The sequence below is a fragment of the Symphodus melops genome (genome assembly GCF_947650265.1).
Source record: "Symphodus melops genome assembly, chromosome: 7".
Classification (NCBI taxonomy): Eukaryota; Metazoa; Chordata; class Actinopteri; order Labriformes; family Labridae; genus Symphodus; species Symphodus melops.
In genome coordinates, this window is record NC_136697.1 from 27,023,709 (window position 1) to 27,044,023 (window position 20,315).

Sequence of the window (20,315 nt, forward strand, 5' to 3'; positions counted from 1 at the left end):
ATAAATGAAGACAACCACGGCGGCTGGTCTCAGGACACGACTCAGAGAACAACAGAGGGTCAAAGGGGTCGATCCGAGCCCTCGTTTCACAGAAGGAAGGTTAACACAAACCAGATTCATGCTGGAAACTTTCTGGACGATTAATGTGAATTGATGATTCTTGTTTATGTAAAGGTGAGTAAACTGAAAGCTGGATGTTAAACATTCTAGTTTGTTTTTGTTAGCATGAAGAGAAAATCCTCTTTGGAGCCAAACAAGTAGAATATTAAAGGTCACATATCGAAACACTCACACTCCATGTTTCTCTTAGTCTAAACCCCCAAATGATGAGAAAAGTCCATCCTCTCCGTCTTCTGCCTGCTCCACTTTTCAGAAAATGTGTGCTCAAACAGGCCGTTTGGAGATGTTCCCTTCATGACATCACAAAGGGCAGTAGCCCCTCCCCCCCAGGTGGGTGACACTCCCACAGCTAGGTGTTTGTTCTGCCCTCTGAGTCTGCCTTCTCACCGTAAACAATAGGACATGGAGCCAGAAAGCAGCGAGTACACCCGAGCCCTTCCAGAGAGGGGGCGTGGTCAGACACCGCTCATTTACATATTTAAAGCTACAGACACAGAAACAGCCTGTTCTGAGCAGGGCTGAAATAGAGGGGTTTATAGACATGATCAAACACAGGATCAGAGTGGATTTAGATTTAAAAAGGAGGATTTACAGATAGAAGTGGAGACACTGATGCATGACTTGCTCTTTATAGCCCCTCTAGAGGTGATGGTGAGTACTGCAGGTGGGGTCCATGTTCTTAAGTAGATCCTCCAGTACCTTCTATGTTGAGACCACGTACAGCGGATCCTGAATGAGGTTGGTGATGCAGCTCTGTTGACGCCCTGTTCTTTGACTTTTTGTAGTTTTATAACAGGATGTGTAGTTTAGAGAAAACACCACAAACAAAAAACAGATGTGTACACAGAGAATAATCAGAGAAATAAAGTCAAACACGAAACAAGAAAAAGCTACTCCTCCACACACACACACACACACACACAGCGTTTACAGCAATCGATGGCGAAGATCTGCTGATAAATAATGTCAGCTGTGTTGTGTACAGACGATCAAAGCCTCGGAGGCCACTGTGGTTCATATCTGCCAAACGTGTGTGGGGTTATCTGCAGTGCAGAGCAGCGAGGAAGGAGTTTGAGAAAATACAGTATCATGAATTCTGTGTGTTCTCAGGAGGGAGGACGGCGACTCGACGGGGAGAGACAAAACAAGTTTGTCCTTGTCAGCCGACATCAAAGAGAGACGACACAGGAATGAGAGATGGAGATTTAGATTCAGCACTGCACACCGCACACACACACACACACACACACACACAGCCTCACCATGTTGTTGTCTCTCCGGTGGAGGACTCCTGAGTGCTGCTGGCTGAAGAAATTTCACAGTCTGGTGAGCACTCATCTCGCCTCATCATCAGCAGCAAGCTCACTCCACACAAATCAGTTTGTTCCCTCACTCACGCACACGCACACACACACACACACACACTGTTTTTGTAAATGAAGAAGGTGGATGCAGCGTTTATCTTTTGACTTAATCGCTGTGTGTGTGTGTGTGTGTGTGTGTGTGTGTGTGTGTGTGATCACGTGTGCCGAAAAAGTGAACGCTGGTGCAATCTCGTTCTTCAAATGCAACGTTTATCTAAAAGTTTCAGTTTTTTCTCATCGTCTGTTTTCCACTCCGACGAAACAGTCGATCTGATCGAGGACAGAGGAGCCACTTCGGCCCGGCTTATTGATCGTTTCTGGATATTTTAGAGATCAAAAAGCTCCAAACCTGCAGGACTTGGTCGACTTATCAAGCAATTTTGGAGGAACAATCATTGACTGAGGATTGTTGATCGTTGTTCATATTGTTGTTTATTATTAATATGACAGCGGAGGCAGATTAATGTGTGCAGCACAGGAGTCCAGGACGCATCTCAGTACCGGGACAATCAAGTTTATGGTGTTTATAAATAAATCACTTTTTGTAGTGAGACAAAAAAGCATCAAGGGAAACCTCTGTTATATATGCATATTTTTTTACTAGCTCTTTGATTATTGTTTTTGATGCATATTTTTTTCTACACTTATTTTATTTTTTTGCACTGTGTGATCCTGCTTTGCTGCTGTAACACTGTAAATTTCTCCGCTTGCGAGATGAATAAAGGATTATCTTATCTTATCTTTTTTTGTTGAGTAATCTTTTATTTTACAGTCGTTACCGGATGACTTGGTTATTGTTGCCGTGGAAACACCGGATGTCACGTCAAAGACCGCTGCAGAAGTTAGCGTTAGCTGCTACCGAAAGCTGCCATTCTGTCGCTGTTTGTGCTGCTGTGATAAAAACGTCTGTGAACACGTTCTCTTCCTCAGGTCGTCTTGAGTAAGGTCAACACGGAGGTCGTTTTTATCGGTTGAGGCGGGGCAGTAGCAGGAGGGAATCACTCCCATGATTCCACCGCCAGCCTCGACGCCATTTTTTGTTATTGATCTGATTGAGAGAATCTACGTACTGATCCTTCAATCGCATGCCTCCACATGGCTCGACTTATTTTACTGCAATGTTTCATGTTGTTTTGTGTCCTAAATTTCACTGTTTTTAATTCGACTTTTGTAAAAAAAAAAAAAAAAAAAAACTGAAAATCTGCTGCTTAAGAAAATATCTCTGAAACAGACTTTTATTTTAAGGTCATCCTGAGACATTGTGAAGTTACAGTGAATGTGTGTACTTAAACTCTGGACCTGGTTTTACCTTTGTGTATACAATCGTGTGTGTGTGTGTGTGTGTGTGTGTGTGTGTGTGTGTGTGTGTGTGTGTCTGTGATGTATACATCTGGGCTCCTCTTGAAGTCTCTCTGCTGTACGTCAGGGAAGTCGGACTTTTAAAGCCACAGGGACCTGAGAGAAGCAGCTTTGTTCACCGAGGATAAGTCGCCTCAAACCGGAGCCATTTTCTCCGCTGCTGTTTGAGAGAAGAAGAAGTTTGTCTCTGAAGACTCGAGCACCTGAAAAGAGTTTGTTCTACTTTGTACACAGTTAAACGTCGGAGGCGGTGAACAGCCGGTTCACTTTACTCTTCTGTGTGTTTGTCTTCTCACTATTAGCTGCTATAGACTTTGTCTTGTGTCCTTCTCCTTTATGAAACATTTCAGATTTCTGGCACACATACGTCAAACATTTAGAGCGAGAAGGTCAGCTGGTGTGGCAGCCAAGGAAAATAAACGACGCAAACAACAACAAACGTTTACCAAAGAGACTCTAATTCAGGATAAATCTACTGGCTTTAAACAAAGATGGATGACGAGACACTCCTCTTTAAAGTGAAGCCAAAACATTTGGAGCTCCACCTGCTGACACAACTACGAGTCACGTGTTGTTGTTGACGTCTGTACGGAGAGAAATCATTTATTCCTGTCGCAGAAAAAGTTTTGACTGAACTTTGACCCACCCGCTCTGTAAAGAGATTAAAAAAACAAACAAGACAGTTCATTAAAAACATATTTCATAAACCTGGCTCTGAACGTCCCCTCCGTCTGTAGCAGAGCGGTTAATGTGCTTAGCGCTCTCTCTCTCTGTCTGGATGCCATTAGTGGAATTATGCTCACACAGCGGGTGTTAAACATTGTTTGGTGCTTCAGTTAATCAGCTTGTGAAGCCACCATATGTGAAGAAAAAAGCACAAAAAAAAAACAACCCTCTGCTGTACTCGAGAATGTTTACTGCAGAGAGATATTTGGGTAGCTGAGAGTGTGTTACGTGGAGATATTTAAATTCTGGATCAAATCAGAACGATGAGCCGTCTGAAACTTCCTTTGAGCCGTTTGACTTCACTTTGTGATCTCTAACCACTTCCTGTTTCTGGGCTTACCTTCCATCTACAGGGATCTCCTTGGTTTATTTCAAAATAAGAGCACGGTTGAATTCAAACCACAACGTAGCACTCTCAGCTTGAGACATTACAAAATTTCAAAATAAAAGCCAAAAAATTTCTAGATTTCAAATTTTTCAAACGTGACATGATGAAATTAAGCGATTAAAATGTTTAATTTTTTGACAGATGTACGAAAAATACATTTCATTTAATCCAAATGTTTGGTACATCTGAATAAACTCACAAAGCTTCCGCTGTTTGTCTTCAGGAAACATTTCAGAGTTTTGGCCTCTTTTTTTAAAATCAAAGATCCTGTTGGTTTTTCAAACTCACGTATCAGCACTGATGTGATACACTTAAAGAGACAGCCTGCTTTTAATCCACTAACATAAACCATTCATGACCTAGCTGTGTACTGACTTCACAGCCCCGCTTGATCAGAACGGCGTGCTTTTCTTACCGTAGGTGAGCACGTAGAGCGGCTTGCCGTTGGTGTCCATGGTGGTGAGGCACGGGGCCTTCGGAGAGATGGTGCCCCACCTCTGCAGAGCCGCCTCTAGAGACGGGGGCCAGTTAGTCACCACGCCCAACTGCTCGCCCCGCATGGCCACCATCTGAGCCCCCTCCGCCTTGGGCTGGTTGGGGTCTGGCTGCTGGACTGAAGGAGAACAAGAGCAGAGAGGTTACATGTGGGACCTTTATCAAAGCATTCAAACCAACATGCTAGCTGCATGCTATCAGTTAGCAGTGTCTAACATTAGCATGGTATTAAAAAGTACATCTAACAAGCACACTTCTTAGGTTGATGTCACGATGAGATGGCAGCGAGACGAGCATACTTGCATCATTTGCTCCATGGTGTGATTATTTTATATCAGAGAGAATGCGTACAGTAAGGATGTCATCTGTAGATTAAAACAGAATATAGAAACAGCCGTATTGCTACGTGAATGAAGCTCAGCCTTTTTCCAACATATTTTATTCATGCTTAAATAACGAACTGACTTCTGGCTCTGCTGCTTTTGATGCTGGAAACAAAAGGAAATATTCATCAGGCGGACTCGTCCCTGCCACAGCAGACTTAAAGGAATATTCTGAAGGATGTTGTCCTGTTTGGTTAAGCATTCGGAGGGAGGAGTTCAGGGGCCGACATGGAGACAACAACAAGAGGCTGATGGGGGTGATTTAGATGTGCTGCATCATAAACAGTCTTCTTTCTTTCTGTTGTTACTAACAGAGGAAAGCCATCCCTTATTTATTTTTTACCAGACTTTACTTTTCCTTTTAGGACCCAGACTTCTCACAGAATAAAAAACACTGATTTGTGTTACATTCATTAACCAATCCTGTTTTTCTAGGAAGTTGCCATTTTTGAATAGAAGATGGATTTTAACTTTCCTGGTAATAATCTTTGTGAGCAGCATCAATCCGTTGTTCCAACCATTAACTGTAAATGTTGAATGGACTTGAGCTTGTATCATTCTCTTCTAGTCTTCTGACTCGTGTTTTTATACCACATGTCACACCTACACATTCACACACTGATGGTGGAGGTTTCTGTTCAAAGAGTCCATCAGAAGTAACTCATACGCCGCCATTGATTCAGCGGGAGCACTTCTAGGTTAAGCGCCTTTTGGACATTTTGGTGCTCGAGCGGGGAATGGAACCACGAACCCAAATGGATTAAGAGACAACAGAGTCTACCAACTGAGCCACGGCCGCCCCAATCCATCCATCCATAAGTTTCTCTTTCCCCACCCTTCCCAACATCTCTCTATCGACCCAGCAAACTACCCCTCCACCCATCCATCCATTTCTCTCCATCCAACCATTTCTCTCCATCCATCCATCCATCCATCCATTTTTCTCCAACCATCCATCCATCCAACCATTTTTCTCCATCCATCCATCCATCCAACCATCCATCCATTTTTCTCCATCCATCCATCCATCCATCCAACCATCCATCCATTTTTCTCCATCCATCCATCCATTTCTCTCCATCCAACCATTTTTCTCCATCCATCCATCCATCCATTTTTCTCCATCCATCCATCCATCCATCCATTTTTCTCCATCCATCCATCCATCCAACCATTTTTCTCCATCCATCCATCCATCCATTTCTCTCCATCCATCCATGTTTTCCAATATTTCACCGAGTGGGATCTGGTTTGTTGGCCTTTCATTACTTCCCTAAAGCTGCCAATTCAAAATCAATCAATATTTAAAAAGAAAATAAAAAAAATTAAGGAGGACATAAAACATGAACACAATAAAAACATCAAGCTACCTTCCAGGAGCTCCTCGAAGTCGTCGACAAAGAACTCTCTTAACGGCGGCCGCTTGGGTCTCTTCAGAGTGTTGACGAGTTGTTGAATTTTGGCTGAAACTCTGCTGCTGACTGGAACACCTGCAGCGGACAAACCCGCCAAGACAACGAGGCGTTATTGTACTTTAAGCAGTCGTCACTGTCACATACTATTGAGTGATATCTCTATAACATCCTCAGGGTTTTAACTTCACCCCAGCCTTCACTCACCGTCTCCGGTCTCCATCAGCTCGGCGTTGCCGTACTTTGGCGTCTGTTTCTGGGCCGCGTTGCCGGCGCCCGGGCCTCTCTCCACCTGGATCCCATCGGCCGTGGTGTTGTTGGTGTAGCCGGTGACATCCGGAGGGGCAGAGTGGTTCTCTGGGATGTGAGAAAACGGGGGGATCGAGGAGGGTGAGGAAGGTTTGGTTAGTCCCCCCCCCCACCTTCCCAACACTGATCACTTTTAATAACGATCTTCCAATCAGGACCAGTTAGACGACCGAGGTTGTTATCGACTGGTAGACTACATCTTGAGTCGGCTCTCTTCCTCTGAAACATGACGCTGTAAATAAATCCCTGCTGCTCACAGTTTAAGTGCTGGAAGAAGGCTGCATTTACTTTAACGTGTTCCCTGAGCGACAGCGTCACAACTCTCAGATGGAATCCCTCTCTGAATAGTCTGCGATGGGAAGCTGTTTCAGCTTTTATTCGATATCCTTGATACCGATCTTCAGTCGGCTGCACGAGCTCCATCTTTGGCAGAAATAGTTTACGAGTTAAAAACAAGTCCAGTCGAAAATATCTGCTCGTTAAATAGCAACGCATTAATTGACCCTTCTTAGCCAAAAAAAAAAAAAAGTTTAAAAAATAAGTTTAGTCCAAACTTGTAAAATATGTGCTCGTTAACTAATCAGGAAAAAAGTCAGAGTGAAAAATGTGGCTGGTTGAGTTCACAGCTCCTCTGGGGAAGTTTTTCAGGAGATTTGTGCCAGTGTGAAAACTGCATTATTTATGTGTGTGTGTGTGTGTGTGTGTGTGTGTGTGTGTGTGTGTGTGTGGTCATGTGTGTGTTTTTGTTTCGTCTGTAAAAAATATCAAAACAGAAAAAAGCTTTGCACTGAGACAGGTTCTAAGGAGAGCAACGTGTCCTTAAAAAACTCCTGTCTAACTTTGTATATATATATATATATATATATATATATATATATATATATACATATATATATATATATATATATATATATATATATTCTCTTTTAATGAAGACAAGTATTTTTCTACTTCTGGCCTGATAACTCTTAACGCTGGGTGAAAGTGAAGGTAATGTGTTTATTCTCCGTCACTGAGGAGCGTTAGTGAAGAACAGAAGTTATTAAGTCAGGAAGCTGAGAACTCCCTTCTTCATTTTCCTCCTGAAACGATGATTAATACTCAGAGATAAATAATGAGCGCCGCTCTCAATGCACAGCCAGTTGATTAAAATGATTAAATTGTTGCCTGCAGGTGAATTTAAAGTACTTGATTTAAACTTCTATCAGACTGTTTGTACAGAGTGACCACAAGGGAAATAAAAAAACCAACAAGTGTCAGAGTTTGGATGATCGAACTTCCTGCAGAGAAACTTTAACAAAGTGACGTTTTTGGATTTGGCTGATGAACGTCACGAGAAAACTAATTCAGCATCACCGAAACTCCTGCCGCCATGATTCTGCCCAAACAGACGTCTCTCTTCACCACGCACTGCGTCGCCGCTCTTTTCTCCAAGGGGGAAAAAAAGAAAGAAAAGACAGAATTTCCATCAACACCCACACCTCAACAATCGTTTATAGGTCGCTTCCCTCCTTTTTTTTGTGCTTCGTTTAGATCGTCTGTCAGCCTCTCGATGTTTTCAAAGCCCCCACCGTGCATCCAATTTTTTCACATTTGGCTCCTTCATAAGTCTCAGCTGCTGTCGGACAACATCAGACGGTGTTTACTGTTCAGCCCGAGGGGAAGGGGGGGGGGGGGTGTCTTTACTTTGAGTGGTCGGAGCATGAAATGATGCAGGGAGGAAGAGATGTGTGCTGAATCTAAATAAGGACGTGTGTAGGTGTCGACTGCTGTGCTGCTGTCTCTTCATGTATCAATACAAATCAATGGAGCACTAAGTGTGAGGAAGCAGAGCTGCCTGTACGACCTGCCTGCAGGTGGAGGATGGGCTGTGAGTCAGGTGAGTCTTAGGACTTTAATTTGAAAGGGGAAAACAGCAGGATTATTATTTGTCTGAATATTTAAATGTTTAATGAGCACGGGTTTTAAAATGATGCGACATGTTGTCGTTAAAGTAATCACACGAAAGCTGCTACCTTCCTTTCTTTCATTTTATCTTATTTTGAAAAACTGACGGCGTTGTCGCGACGATCTCATGTCCAAAAAAAACAATCGTAATCATTTTTTTAAATCTTTTTATCTGATTTTTATGACTTCTACTTTCCACTTGTTTGTCATTATTATTTATTTTCACCTTTGTCTTATGTTACATGTTCAGAATAAATAAAATCAAACAGGATGTTCCTGATGTTGCATCAGATGATTAATCCGAGCTCTTATTCCAAACACAGTCCTTGTAAAAGGTTGTTTGTTTGTTTGTTTGTTTTTTTGTTCACCTCACAATCAATCAACCTGTTGATGCAGTGAGATGTTTACGAGCAGGTTTGTTCTCTCGCTCCTTGCTCGGTCACATCAATAAGACTGAATTAAAGAGAGCCGAGACGAGAGAGAGAGAGAGAGAGAGAGAGAGAGCAAGGGCGATTATTCCCAGCAAATAAGCACGAGGTCGAAGCCGAGAAGACCAAACAGAATTCTTTCTCTGGACTTGGACTGAATACCAACACTGCAGCACACAGCTCAGGCATGCTAATTAGCATGTAGCACGCCGCTGCTGCTGCTGCTGCTCTACATTCTGTCTCTGCGACATCTGGGCCGTCTGTTTGAGCCCCACTGAACGAGACGAGCGCTCTCTGAAGTCCTCGGGTTGTGGATCTGTCTGGGAATGTAGCTGTGTGTGTGTGTGTGTGTGTGTGTGTGTGTGTGTGTGACTCATCAGGATGTATTTATGATGGTGTTTGACGGGTTCGGCGGGGGGGGGGGGGGGGGGCACACATCAGGGCCGGGCAAGGAGGAGGATGCTGATGAATGTCTCCTCCTTGAATACAGATCAGGCCGGCTGACGGAGCCGATTCAGGGACGAGACACGTCGAGCTCCTCCCGCACGGGTCAACGAGGGTTCAAAGGTGGCGAGACGGTTACAACGCTGCGGCTGAACGCTAACGTGTTCAAGCTACGCAAAATCCAAAGATCTCAACCTCCAGAAAATAAGCCGCATTCTGAATTTTAAACCTGTAATTACACCACCCAACCACTGGGAGAGGGGGGGGCGCTAATGAGCCTTAGCGCTAGTTTCCACCTGACATTAAGATAATGAACAGCCAATCATATCGCAGGGATATGGGTGGGCGGGCTTACAGATGTCTGAAATGGAAACAAGGATACCGGCTCAGGAGAAAACATGAAGGGTGACGACAGAACGTGACAGGAAGTCAGACGATTAAAGGACGGAGCAAAAGCGTGGCGATGACGGACCGCGGTGTGTTCGGGGCTATGCGGAAAAAGTGGGCGTTACTCCCCAGCAGCAACACTCATTCATCATTATTATGTGAGCTTATGATTGTGACAACTTTCCATCAGACAATAAAAGAACTTTCAGGAACAAAAATCAGCCTTCAAATTTGATCGATAGCGACTGATCGGAACATTTTTGACGTGACGAACGACAAGTTAGGAATCATGAAGCACATCCGTCTATCAGGTGCGTTGAACCCGCGATCGAGGAAGAAAGCACGTCACATTATAATCAAGTCAGAATGACAAACGCGACCTTTCTCTTTTAATCTGTCAGAAAGTGAACGTGAACAGAAAGCAGCGGGACGATACAGGATCAATTCTCCCTCTGATTCCTGAATCCTGCAGAGAGAATCAATCTTTGTTAAAACCCAGCGTTAAGCAGACACCTGATGAATTGCATGCTGGGAATCCTGCGTGCACTCGCACACTGCTGACCTGTTGTTCCTGAGAGACTGCAGAGAATCCCTCCTGACAGATATACAGCAGCCACAGGGAGGCCGAGCTCCACAGCAATCCCAGTGAGTCCCAATCCAGACGGCAGCCTTTAATTCTATTAAATCTGGGAACGCTTCCAGAGCGGCGTTAATGGATTCAAGGTATGCTTTTTTTTCCTGTTTTTTCCTCCTCCTGACAGTGATGAATGTCTGATTAAAGGGTCTGGCTCTTAAGTCTGTTCTCTGAGTGGATCGTTCTGTACGGAGAACCGGAGCGAGCCACTTCAACAAACGAGCAGCCGCTGCCTTTCCCCCCCCGAGCCGGGCTGATGAAGTCTTCAGGTTTCACTTCAAAGAAATACTTTGGATTTCTGAATCGCGGTTATGTAAGGTGACTTATAAATAGTCGGTGGATTGAAGCCGGCATGTTCGGAGTACCTAAACTGCAGCTGAGGGGATTTTAAAGAAAGAAATATATTTGGATATTTCAGGACTGATCTCAGGAAGTTTTGCATGAAACGTCTTAAAAAAAAAACTGCGGCGCAGTTTCCGCCAACTCTCTTCACTCTAACGGCTCGTTGCTATTCAAGCTGGTGTTTGTTAACTCGAGGCTTTTTCCAATGAAAATTAGGCCAATTATTTAAAAGAAAAATGACCTCATGATAGTTTCATTTGAATATGTGCAGTCAGGGCTGCGTTTAACCCTTTGCGTTCCCTTTGCGGCGCAGGTTTGGAGGGCGGGAAAATCTGAATGTTTTCCGATGAAATATCACCTGATGAGTCACTTTTTTCCCAGCTCTCTTTGAGTCTGATTAATGCGACCTCTCTGCTCAAGGTTCAAACCTCTGATGCAGTGTGTGTGTGTGTGTTCGTCAGATAGCAGACTTCAAGAACACAACGTGTTCACAGACTTGCACCAAACTAAACGGAGGAGGCGGGCAGACAGCCGACGCTCCGCCACCATCTGCTTTCAGGCTTCGATGAAAAGCTGTTTTTGAAAGCAGATTTCCTCTGACTTATCAAACAACTAAAAAACATGCTGCGTAATTAGCCAAATCAAGACACAACAGAAAACACAGTGTCTGCTGGAACAGGAGGGGAGAAGGGGGCGGGCTTATTCATTCAAGCTGCTTGTTGTTGATTTACCTCATCAACAATTCAAAACACCAAAAAGCTGAACGCCACCAGCTTTTTTTTTTTTTTTTAACTCCACAAACAACACATGACTTCTCATGCAACTGCAGCAACGCTCAATGCAATCCCGAGCGTCGTTAGCATTGAGCTATGTCCTTCTGCACTTGTAAAACATGGCGGAACAACCAACAAGGGGCACAACTGGAACAGCAGGGGTATGGAGGAGAGCGGCGGGCGGGCGGGGAGGAGGGGAGAGTCACTGACGATAAAAAAAAAAAAAAAAAAAAAAAAAAAAAAAGGAAGTACGACATCCTCGCCGTGAGCCGAGGGATGGCGCTTCTCGGCTCTCTCCCAGCCAAGCTCCGATCACAACTTACCGGAGCGCCACGGCCCAGAGAGTGGATCAGCAGGCACCGCCCTCCTCCTCCTCCTCTTCAAGGAGAGGTGGGCTAACAAGCCTGCATGTGAAGGGGGGGCAGGGCGGGGGGGGGGGGGGGGGACAAATCGAAGAGGGATCTTGAAATGTGTCTGAAATCACTGAAGAGCCGCAAACGACATCACCGTATTGATCGAACTCTGTCAGCATCGGGGAGCGCGAGGTGAAACGTCTCCTCCTGGCGTGCACAGAGCCAAGCTTCGTTTAGTGGCTGCGATGAAACTTTGATCAAAACAGTCTCTAAAAAGCTTTTTCAATTATCGTCACGTAGCAACAGCGGCAGCACAGAGCGAGCACTCAGCGGCGTTATCTGAAACTACAGAGGCGCCCTGTGAGCTTTACTGCCTTTAAAACGCCGCCAACAGTCGACCACAACAAGCAGATAGTCCGCCGTGGTCCTGAGGAGGGGGGGAAGGGGGGGGAGGGGGGGGGAGAAAGTTTATCTGCAGCAGCAGGACGACAGGAGATGAATGAAAAGGACGCAGGATGGAAACGATCTTTAAGTACACACACACACACACACACACACACACACACACACACACACACACACACACACACACACACACACACACACACAACACACACACACACACACACACACACACACACACGTTGTGCGACTCCGCTGAGGATTTGATCGGCACTTCCAAAAAAAAGGTGACGTCAGTGACACGGCGTCCATGTTCCCACTTCGTCTGTGTTCAGGACAAAAGTTTCAATTCTCTTCACCAGACGGGAGAGAGAGAGAGAGAGAGAGAGAGAGTCACCTCGCGTCTGGATCTTCACTCAGACTCGCTGCTTCCTGGAAAAACGTCTTTGGTGACTTTTCCTGATTTATTAAGACGGGAAAGAAAAACTAACGCCGCACGCTCACATCGGATCACTTCAGTGTGGATGATCTTCAGAGCTGGACGCCAACAGCGCCAGCGTGAAAACAAAACCCGTCACCAGCAGAGCGTTTAGTCGCACACACACACACACACACACACACAAACACACACACACACACACACACACACACACACACACACACAGAGAGAGGATTCAGTGACACAGTTTTGTTCCGTTTGTTTTCCTCGAGGTCAGACGCAGCAGGACGCAGCAGGAGGATCCGCCCTGCTGCAGCGACGGCGTCACGCTCCGCTCGCCACGACGTTCAGAATCTGTCCTTCAGTACGAGATCTCCTCCGTTTAAACTCCGGAGTCAGGACGATCTGAGCTCGTGTGTTTCACCATCGAGGACAACAAACATTCAGTCACACTGGAAGTGAAGGTTCTCTGTTGGTGACTCTTCCTGGCACGTGACCATGACGGAGCGAAAACACAAACACAGAGACACGCGGCGCCGAGAGAGAAAACAAGACGTCCATGATGTCGTCAGCGAACACTGGGTGGTTGTTGTGACATCATCATCCCGATGACGTCCAAGAGGATCGTCCTCGAGATGACGCTGAAGGCGTATTAGAGCAGGATTCATGGAAACACACACACACACACACACACACACACACACACACCCACACACACACACACACACACACACACACACACACACACACACACACACACACACACACACACACACACACACACACACACACACACACACACACACACTGAAGTTTAACACCTGTGTAAAGCTGCTTTTTATAAGTGACTCAGGGACGCCGCCCTCTAAAACACACAGCAGCAGCAGCAGCACGTCCTCACTTCACTTCCTGTAACAATAAACCTTTAAAGTCTGAACACAGCCCACACACACACACACACACACACACACACACCCACTTACACACACACACACACACACAGCACACACACACACATCCACACCCACTTACACACACACACACCCACTTACACACACACACACACACACACACACCCACTTACACACACACACACACACACACACACACACACACACATCCACACCCACTTACACACACACACACCCACTTACACACACACACACACACACACAAACGCACACATAAACACACACGACCCACTTACACACACACCCACTTACACACACACCCACTTACACACACACACACACACACTTACACACACACACACCCACTTACACACACACACACACACTTACACACACACACACAAACGCACACATAAACACACACGCCCACTTACACACACACATAAACACACACGGCCACTTACACACACACCACACACACACTTACACACACACACACCCACTTACACACACACACACACACTTACACACACACCCACTTACACACACACATAAACACACACGGCCACTTACACACACACACACACACACACACACACACACACACACACACACACACACACACGACACACAGCCGGGTTGGAAAATAGATCTGATGATTTCTTCCTGTTTAAAACTGATTGGACGATACGTATCATGTGACGACGGTTTGTCAGCTCGTCGTTACATCGACTGAGACGTCGAACTCACGAGTCAGCGTTCACGACGCACGACTAAAACTCACAGATGAAGCAGCTCGATCCGTCGGCGTCCAATCAGGACGGAGCGAACAAACTGACTATCAGACTAAAAGAGACGCAGCTCCTTCATGTCTTACACCACAGCAGGGCTAGGCTGTTACCATAGCAAACCTCAGGAACCAGGATGTAAAGCAAAGATCGGGATCGAGATCCAAATTTATCAAATTTGGCAGAAAGGATTTTTCCACCCGTGCTGTGATTGGCCCCTCGCACGGCCTGAAAGCGTGGCGGTGATGGCCTAGCGGTTAAGGTCGCGTCCAATGTACGGAGGTCAGGTCGAAGTCGAACCTGCTGCTCTCTCTCTCCTAATTCACGACTCTGTCCAATAAAGGCCCCAAAGTACATCTTCAAAATAAAGATATAAGATTATAAAAAAATATCAGATTTCAATAAATGATCAATAAAATAAATCCTGGAGAGGAAAGTGACTCTGCTGTTTCGATCTGGCTCAAAGGTCTGAGTCAGTCTGGACCTGGTCAGGGTTTTGGCGCCGCTGTGACCTCTCTCACCTGTCTTGCGGTGGTGGTGGTGGTGGTGGCGGGCGTGGTGGTGGTGGTGGTGATGGTGGGCGGAGATGTGGACGTGTTGCGCCAGGACGTCGGCCAGCCTGCCTCCGGCGGCGCCGCTGCCCCCGCTGCGTGTGGACGAGGAGGAGGAGGAGGCGGTGGAGGAGGTGGTGGTCGTGGTGGAGGAGGTGCCGTGGATGGCTCGGCTTATCCAGTGCTCCATGCTGATGCTCCCCTCCCGGCTCGAGGTCCCGCCTCCTCCTCCTCCTCCTCCTCCGCCCCCTCCTCCTCCGTCCTCCTCGTCGCAGTCGCCTCCCTCGCCTTCATCGCCGTCGCCCTGACCCTCGCCCTCGGAGCCGGAGGAGGTGTCTGAGGAAAGATCACAGAGGAAGAGAGCGTCATTTGGAGCTGCTCAGGAAACGGGTAAAAAAAAATATATATTATTATTATTATTTAAAAAAAAAGGAACAAACAGCCTGAATAAAATAATAATAATAATAATAATAATAATTTTTAAAAAGAACAAACTTGATTGGCCCGTGACGAGAAAGTGACGAGAGAGTGAGGTAAAAAAAAAATAATTAAAAAAAGATGAGATAGAAAAATAGAAAATTTAAATTCGTAGCCGGAAGTAATCTCATCCTGAGTCGTTCTGTCCTGATGACAGAGAGACATTTATAAAGGTTTCAGAGTCCATCTGTTCAGAGTCACTGCAGGGAGGGGGGGGGGTTAAAGTGTGTGTAGTAATGTGTGTGTGTGTGTGTGTGTGTGTGTGTGTGTGTGTGTGTGTATTTTCTGGGTGTGTTCGGAGGCTCATGTTTTGCATGTGATTTCCATAATGCCCGTGGCGTTGTGAGACTGATGGTGGCGATCTGAATAACAACAGAAGCTGACCCAGTTCACACAGGTGCTCTTTGTGTGTGTGTGTGTGTGTGTGTGTGTGTGTGTGTTTTCTCACAGGGCAACAACAGACAGACTGAAAACGAGTGTTTGATGAGATTAAGTCCAAACAGTCACACCAGTTTGAAACTTCCTGTTACAATAAAAAGTAGGACGATGATGTTTCTCTCCTGGGTATGACTCGAACAAGAAACAGAGGGACGCCGCTGCTGGCTGAGTGGTCGGCGTGAAGCCAATGAGTCAGTGCAAAATCCTGCAGTTCATCGAGTGACCACTAGGGGGCTGGTGAAACGTTCAGCCTCAAAGGCAAACTGTTTTCAAATCGTTCAAATTTGAGAACAAATAATAATTTATTAGAAGTGATATTTGTTGAGGTGTTTTTTTTTTGTTTGTTTTGAAATGATCAGCCGGACACAAACACACACACACAGACACACACACACACACACACACACACACACACACACACACACACACACAGAGGACAGCAGAAATGTGAGTCTTTTACTTGTGAGCTCTGCAGGAAACAACCTGCTGCTCTGCAACACGCCACTCTGCTGTCCTCGAATGAACCCAGCCGGCAGACAGCCGTGTGTGTGTGTGTGTCTGTGTGTGTGTGTGTGTGTGTGTGTGTGTGTGTGTGTCTGCTCTTTACAGCTCCCTCAGGATCTTCTCTTTCTGAGTCTGTTTGATGGATTTTAGTCCTGGCAGCTTGCTGTAAAACAACAACACAAAACTGATGCACAAACCCGTGTGTGTGTGTGTGTGTGTGTGTGTGTGTGTGTGTGTGTGTGTGTTTTGCCCTCCCAGTACACAAACAAGCTGCATGTTGCATATGCAGTAAGTGTGTTTGTGGTTGCTGAGCACTGAATGAATCAGCGTCTGCATGTTTCCAAAAACACACACAGAGTAAAGACACACACACACACACACACACACACACACACACACGCACACACACACACGAGTGTGGAGGAGTCGAGTCCGAGCCTCAGACAGGTGAAAGGGCGGCCCACGGTATGAATGTTGTCATGGAGTGATTTTAGAGTCTGATCAGCTCCTGAGGGAGGAGAACCAGCTCGTGGCAGCGGGACGACCTGAATCTCAAACACGAGGGATCGGTCGGCTCCCAGGTCATGTGACTCCAGTCTAAGGACCAGTCTGAGCTCACACACACACACACACACACACACACACACACACACACACACACACACACACACACACGTATGAAGAAGTGTCAGAGTCATGGTTGAGTGAGGGAGTGTGTGTGTTCAGTTTGGTTCCAGTTGTTGATATGTTATTTGTTTGTAATAAATCAGCGTTTGGTTCCTGAGAGCATCGAGTTCCTCCTCGTCGAGTGAGCGAGGGGGGGCGGCGGGGGAGAGGGGGGGGGGGGACTGATGGGAAGATTAATGGTTTGGAAATGTCCACCAATAAAAACCTGACATTTGAAGGCATCCAGGTGTTCGTTAGAAAATCCTCTAATTTGTCAAACGTGACGAGGGAGCAGCGTTTGCACAATCTGTTCTGATCCAATAAAAACTCCCTGGTTTTAATCTCTGCGTGTAAATCACGGCTCGTTTAGCCGAGCGCTGTGAAGTTCGACCCCGCAGCCCGAGAAATAATGGCCTCATTAACGCCCTCATTAAACCCCGGCGTGCTCCGTGAAGACATGGCCGACCGCCACCACCGCCGCCACCGCCACCCGGCCCTGACCGCACACGCTCCACGCTAGCAAATCAGCTGCTGTGCTGTGTCCACTGCCCAAAGGAAGCAGGGAAGCAGGAATACAACCTGCGACTGCACGCTTGAGAACATCCAATCACAATCAGGTAGAGAGAGTGATGTCACAGAGTCAGAGAGGCTGTTTGTAACGCAGGTCCGAACAGGTTGACATCTTGGTTTTATCTCTTAAATCATCAGAGGCCCCGCCCTCTTGATGGTGTGTGTGTGTGTGTGTGTGTGTGTGTGTGTGTGTGTGTGTTGTTTTCACTCCTCATCTGATTCATGATCATCAGCTCGAGCAGACACATTTATGTCAACACTTTAATAAATGAACAAAATTTTCAGTTGAGGCTGTGAACGATGCCTCCGTCGGTTGCCATGGTTACCGTTCTGCCTCTGTGTATGGGAAAAAAAAAACAACAAAAAAACACCGACCTAGGGGGGCACGCCGCACTACGATCCTTTTTGGAGTTTTAACACAGAACGCCGAACGCTGCACATATTATCAAGAGCAACGCATTAATGAAAGGTTGGGCGCCCAATGCCTTGCTCAAGGGTAACTTGGCAATACACTAACCTCGAAGCAACCCCCCCCTCTGAGACCTTCTAGGAGCTGAATCAGCTGCGTGGTCGTGCACCTACCTGGCGGCGTGTAAGCATCCATCGAGTTCTGGACCACCAGCGAGCGTCTCTTCGACGGCATCGGCACCGCCATCTTCCTCTCTTTGTGCTTGGCCAGGGCCGCCTGCACCGCCTCCGTGTGCACATCTGGAGACACAAACAACAGCACACAAACTGTGAGGGTCAGGTCGCACCAAACACCAGCCCTGAAGAGACTTTCATGAGGGTCCAGTCCACTTCATGGAGGGGGGGCGTCTGGTTTGGATTTACTTTGTGAACTTTTTGCAGCAAGAAAATTAAAAACCTCGAGGCGAATTCTCCAACAGCGGAGGACAGACGAACACACACAGACACACACACACACAGACACACACACACACACACACACACACACACACACAACACGATGGAACTGAGGCGGTATCAAAAATTAAAGTCAGACATAAAAACATCATAAATAAGTAAACAGTGAAGAAGGAGGACCGAACCAACACACAGAGAAAAGGAGGGGCTAGCTCGTTAGCTCGTTAGCTCGTTTTGTTCCTGAGTGGATTTATAATGAACAACATATTAGAGGTGCCATTTCCTGTTTAAGGTATCAAAACTTTCACTTCTCCTGGAGTCAAGACTGCTTACTCAGGAGTCGACAAACCTCCGTTCATAAAAAAAAAGAAAGAAAGAAAGAAGGGAGGCCATTGAGGTGCCAATAATCACGGTGGCCTCCAGTGTAAACATTGTGAATTGGTGTTAAATAATAGAGAAGTGGTGGAGTAGAAACACAGCCGCAGGACTCTCAGCTGTGTTTGTGCTGCAGACTTCCCGTCACAACGAGCTCTGTGTCCCCCCCCCCCCCCCATTTACAAACGTACACAAACATCCCCGGCCCGGCGAGCGGCTCCCACGGGGCCCCTGGAGGTTTTCAGACTGGATTAGGTTAAAGGAGTGTCGGCGGAGGAGATTTCTTCAATGAGTGAGATGAAGCGCCGCGGTGCAGCCCACACAGCTGCGTTTGTTTGAACCGTGTCCATTGGTGGCGGCGGCGGCGGGCGCTAACGACGCAGGCCGACATCCCCGTAATGACATGAGTCAGACATTTGTCAGAATGATCGGGGTTTGTTTGGCCTCTGTGTGTTTATGTCGGGGAACGGAGGTGATTTAAATCTCAAGTGCACGTTTATTGTCTAACGGCTGACTGAGTGTGTGTGTGTGTGTGTGTGTGTGTGTGTGTGTGTGTGTGTGTGTGTGTGTGTGTGTGTGTGTGAAGGGAGGGGTTAAAGGTGCTGGAACAGCTTTTCCTTTTCAATTGAATGAGTTAAAAGGTTTCTACAGGATTTATTTTCTGTCAGATTAAAGTCAAACAGAATGAGGGAAGGTAACGAGAACGTCTGGAGCTGATCCAAGAAGTCTGTCTGTGTGTGTGTGTGTGTGTGTGTGTGTGTGTGTGTGTGTGTGTGTGTGTGTGTGTGTTTTCTTATGAGACCGCTGCAGATCTTTATTTCCAACCTTCAACGTCACCAAAGAGAATGACTGCAGATTAATTCCTTCCTTAATCCCTCATTAATCTTCACCGCACACAGACGGAAACTGAAAGCAACAATACAAGTTAAAAGAACTGTGACAGAATCTGTCGGAGGCGTTCTCCGCAGGTCGACGCCAAAAGGCGGGATTAGCTGCAGGACGACCCGAACAGCAAAACCTGCGGAGCGCTGGGCTCCCAAGTGTGTCAGAAAAAAAGATGTTTGTGATGTTGTGGACGAGAAGAAGCCCGAAAGAAAGTAATTTTACAAACTTTTATTATATTATATTATATATTATAGATTTATTAAATATGTTTTTTCCAAGTATTGCTTTCTCATAATAATGAGATGCTAAGTCATAATTATGAGAAAGCAAGACATAACAATGGAGGAAAAAAAAAATATATATATATATATTTTTTTATATATATATATATTATTTTTTTTTCAACTGGCAGAAACGTGTTTCCATAAAATCCTTTATAAACAACAACAACAAACACTGACACGGTCGTTTTTTCTAAACCGTCAAAAATTCAACATTTTATTCTGAAAAAACGTTTTTTAAAACAAATGTTTTTTCCGTGTCTGACTTCCTGTCCTGCCTCACACTTCCCCCCCTTCGGG

At 46.0% G+C, this 20,315-nt stretch overlaps 1 protein-coding gene across 1 annotated transcript in view; it reads right to left on the reverse strand.

Moving 5' to 3' along the window:
* The window catches only part of LOC306826280 (disco-interacting protein 2 homolog C-like), a 53,684-nt gene that overhangs the window by 31,031 nt on the left and 2,338 nt on the right, over positions 1-20,315 (reverse strand). Inside the window, exons 3-8 of the mRNA XM_079347481.1 lie at positions 18,193-18,377; positions 14,926-15,291; positions 11,825-11,915; positions 6,455-6,669; positions 6,206-6,325; positions 4,373-4,570 (exon numbers count right to left, since the gene is read on the reverse strand). Coding sequence (XP_079203607.1) covers positions 4,373-4,570; positions 6,206-6,325; positions 6,455-6,669; positions 11,825-11,915; positions 14,926-15,291; positions 18,193-18,377 — 1,175 coding nt within the window. The remainder of the gene's footprint in view (positions 1-4,372; positions 4,571-6,205; positions 6,326-6,454; positions 6,670-11,824; positions 11,916-14,925; positions 15,292-18,192; positions 18,378-20,315) is intronic.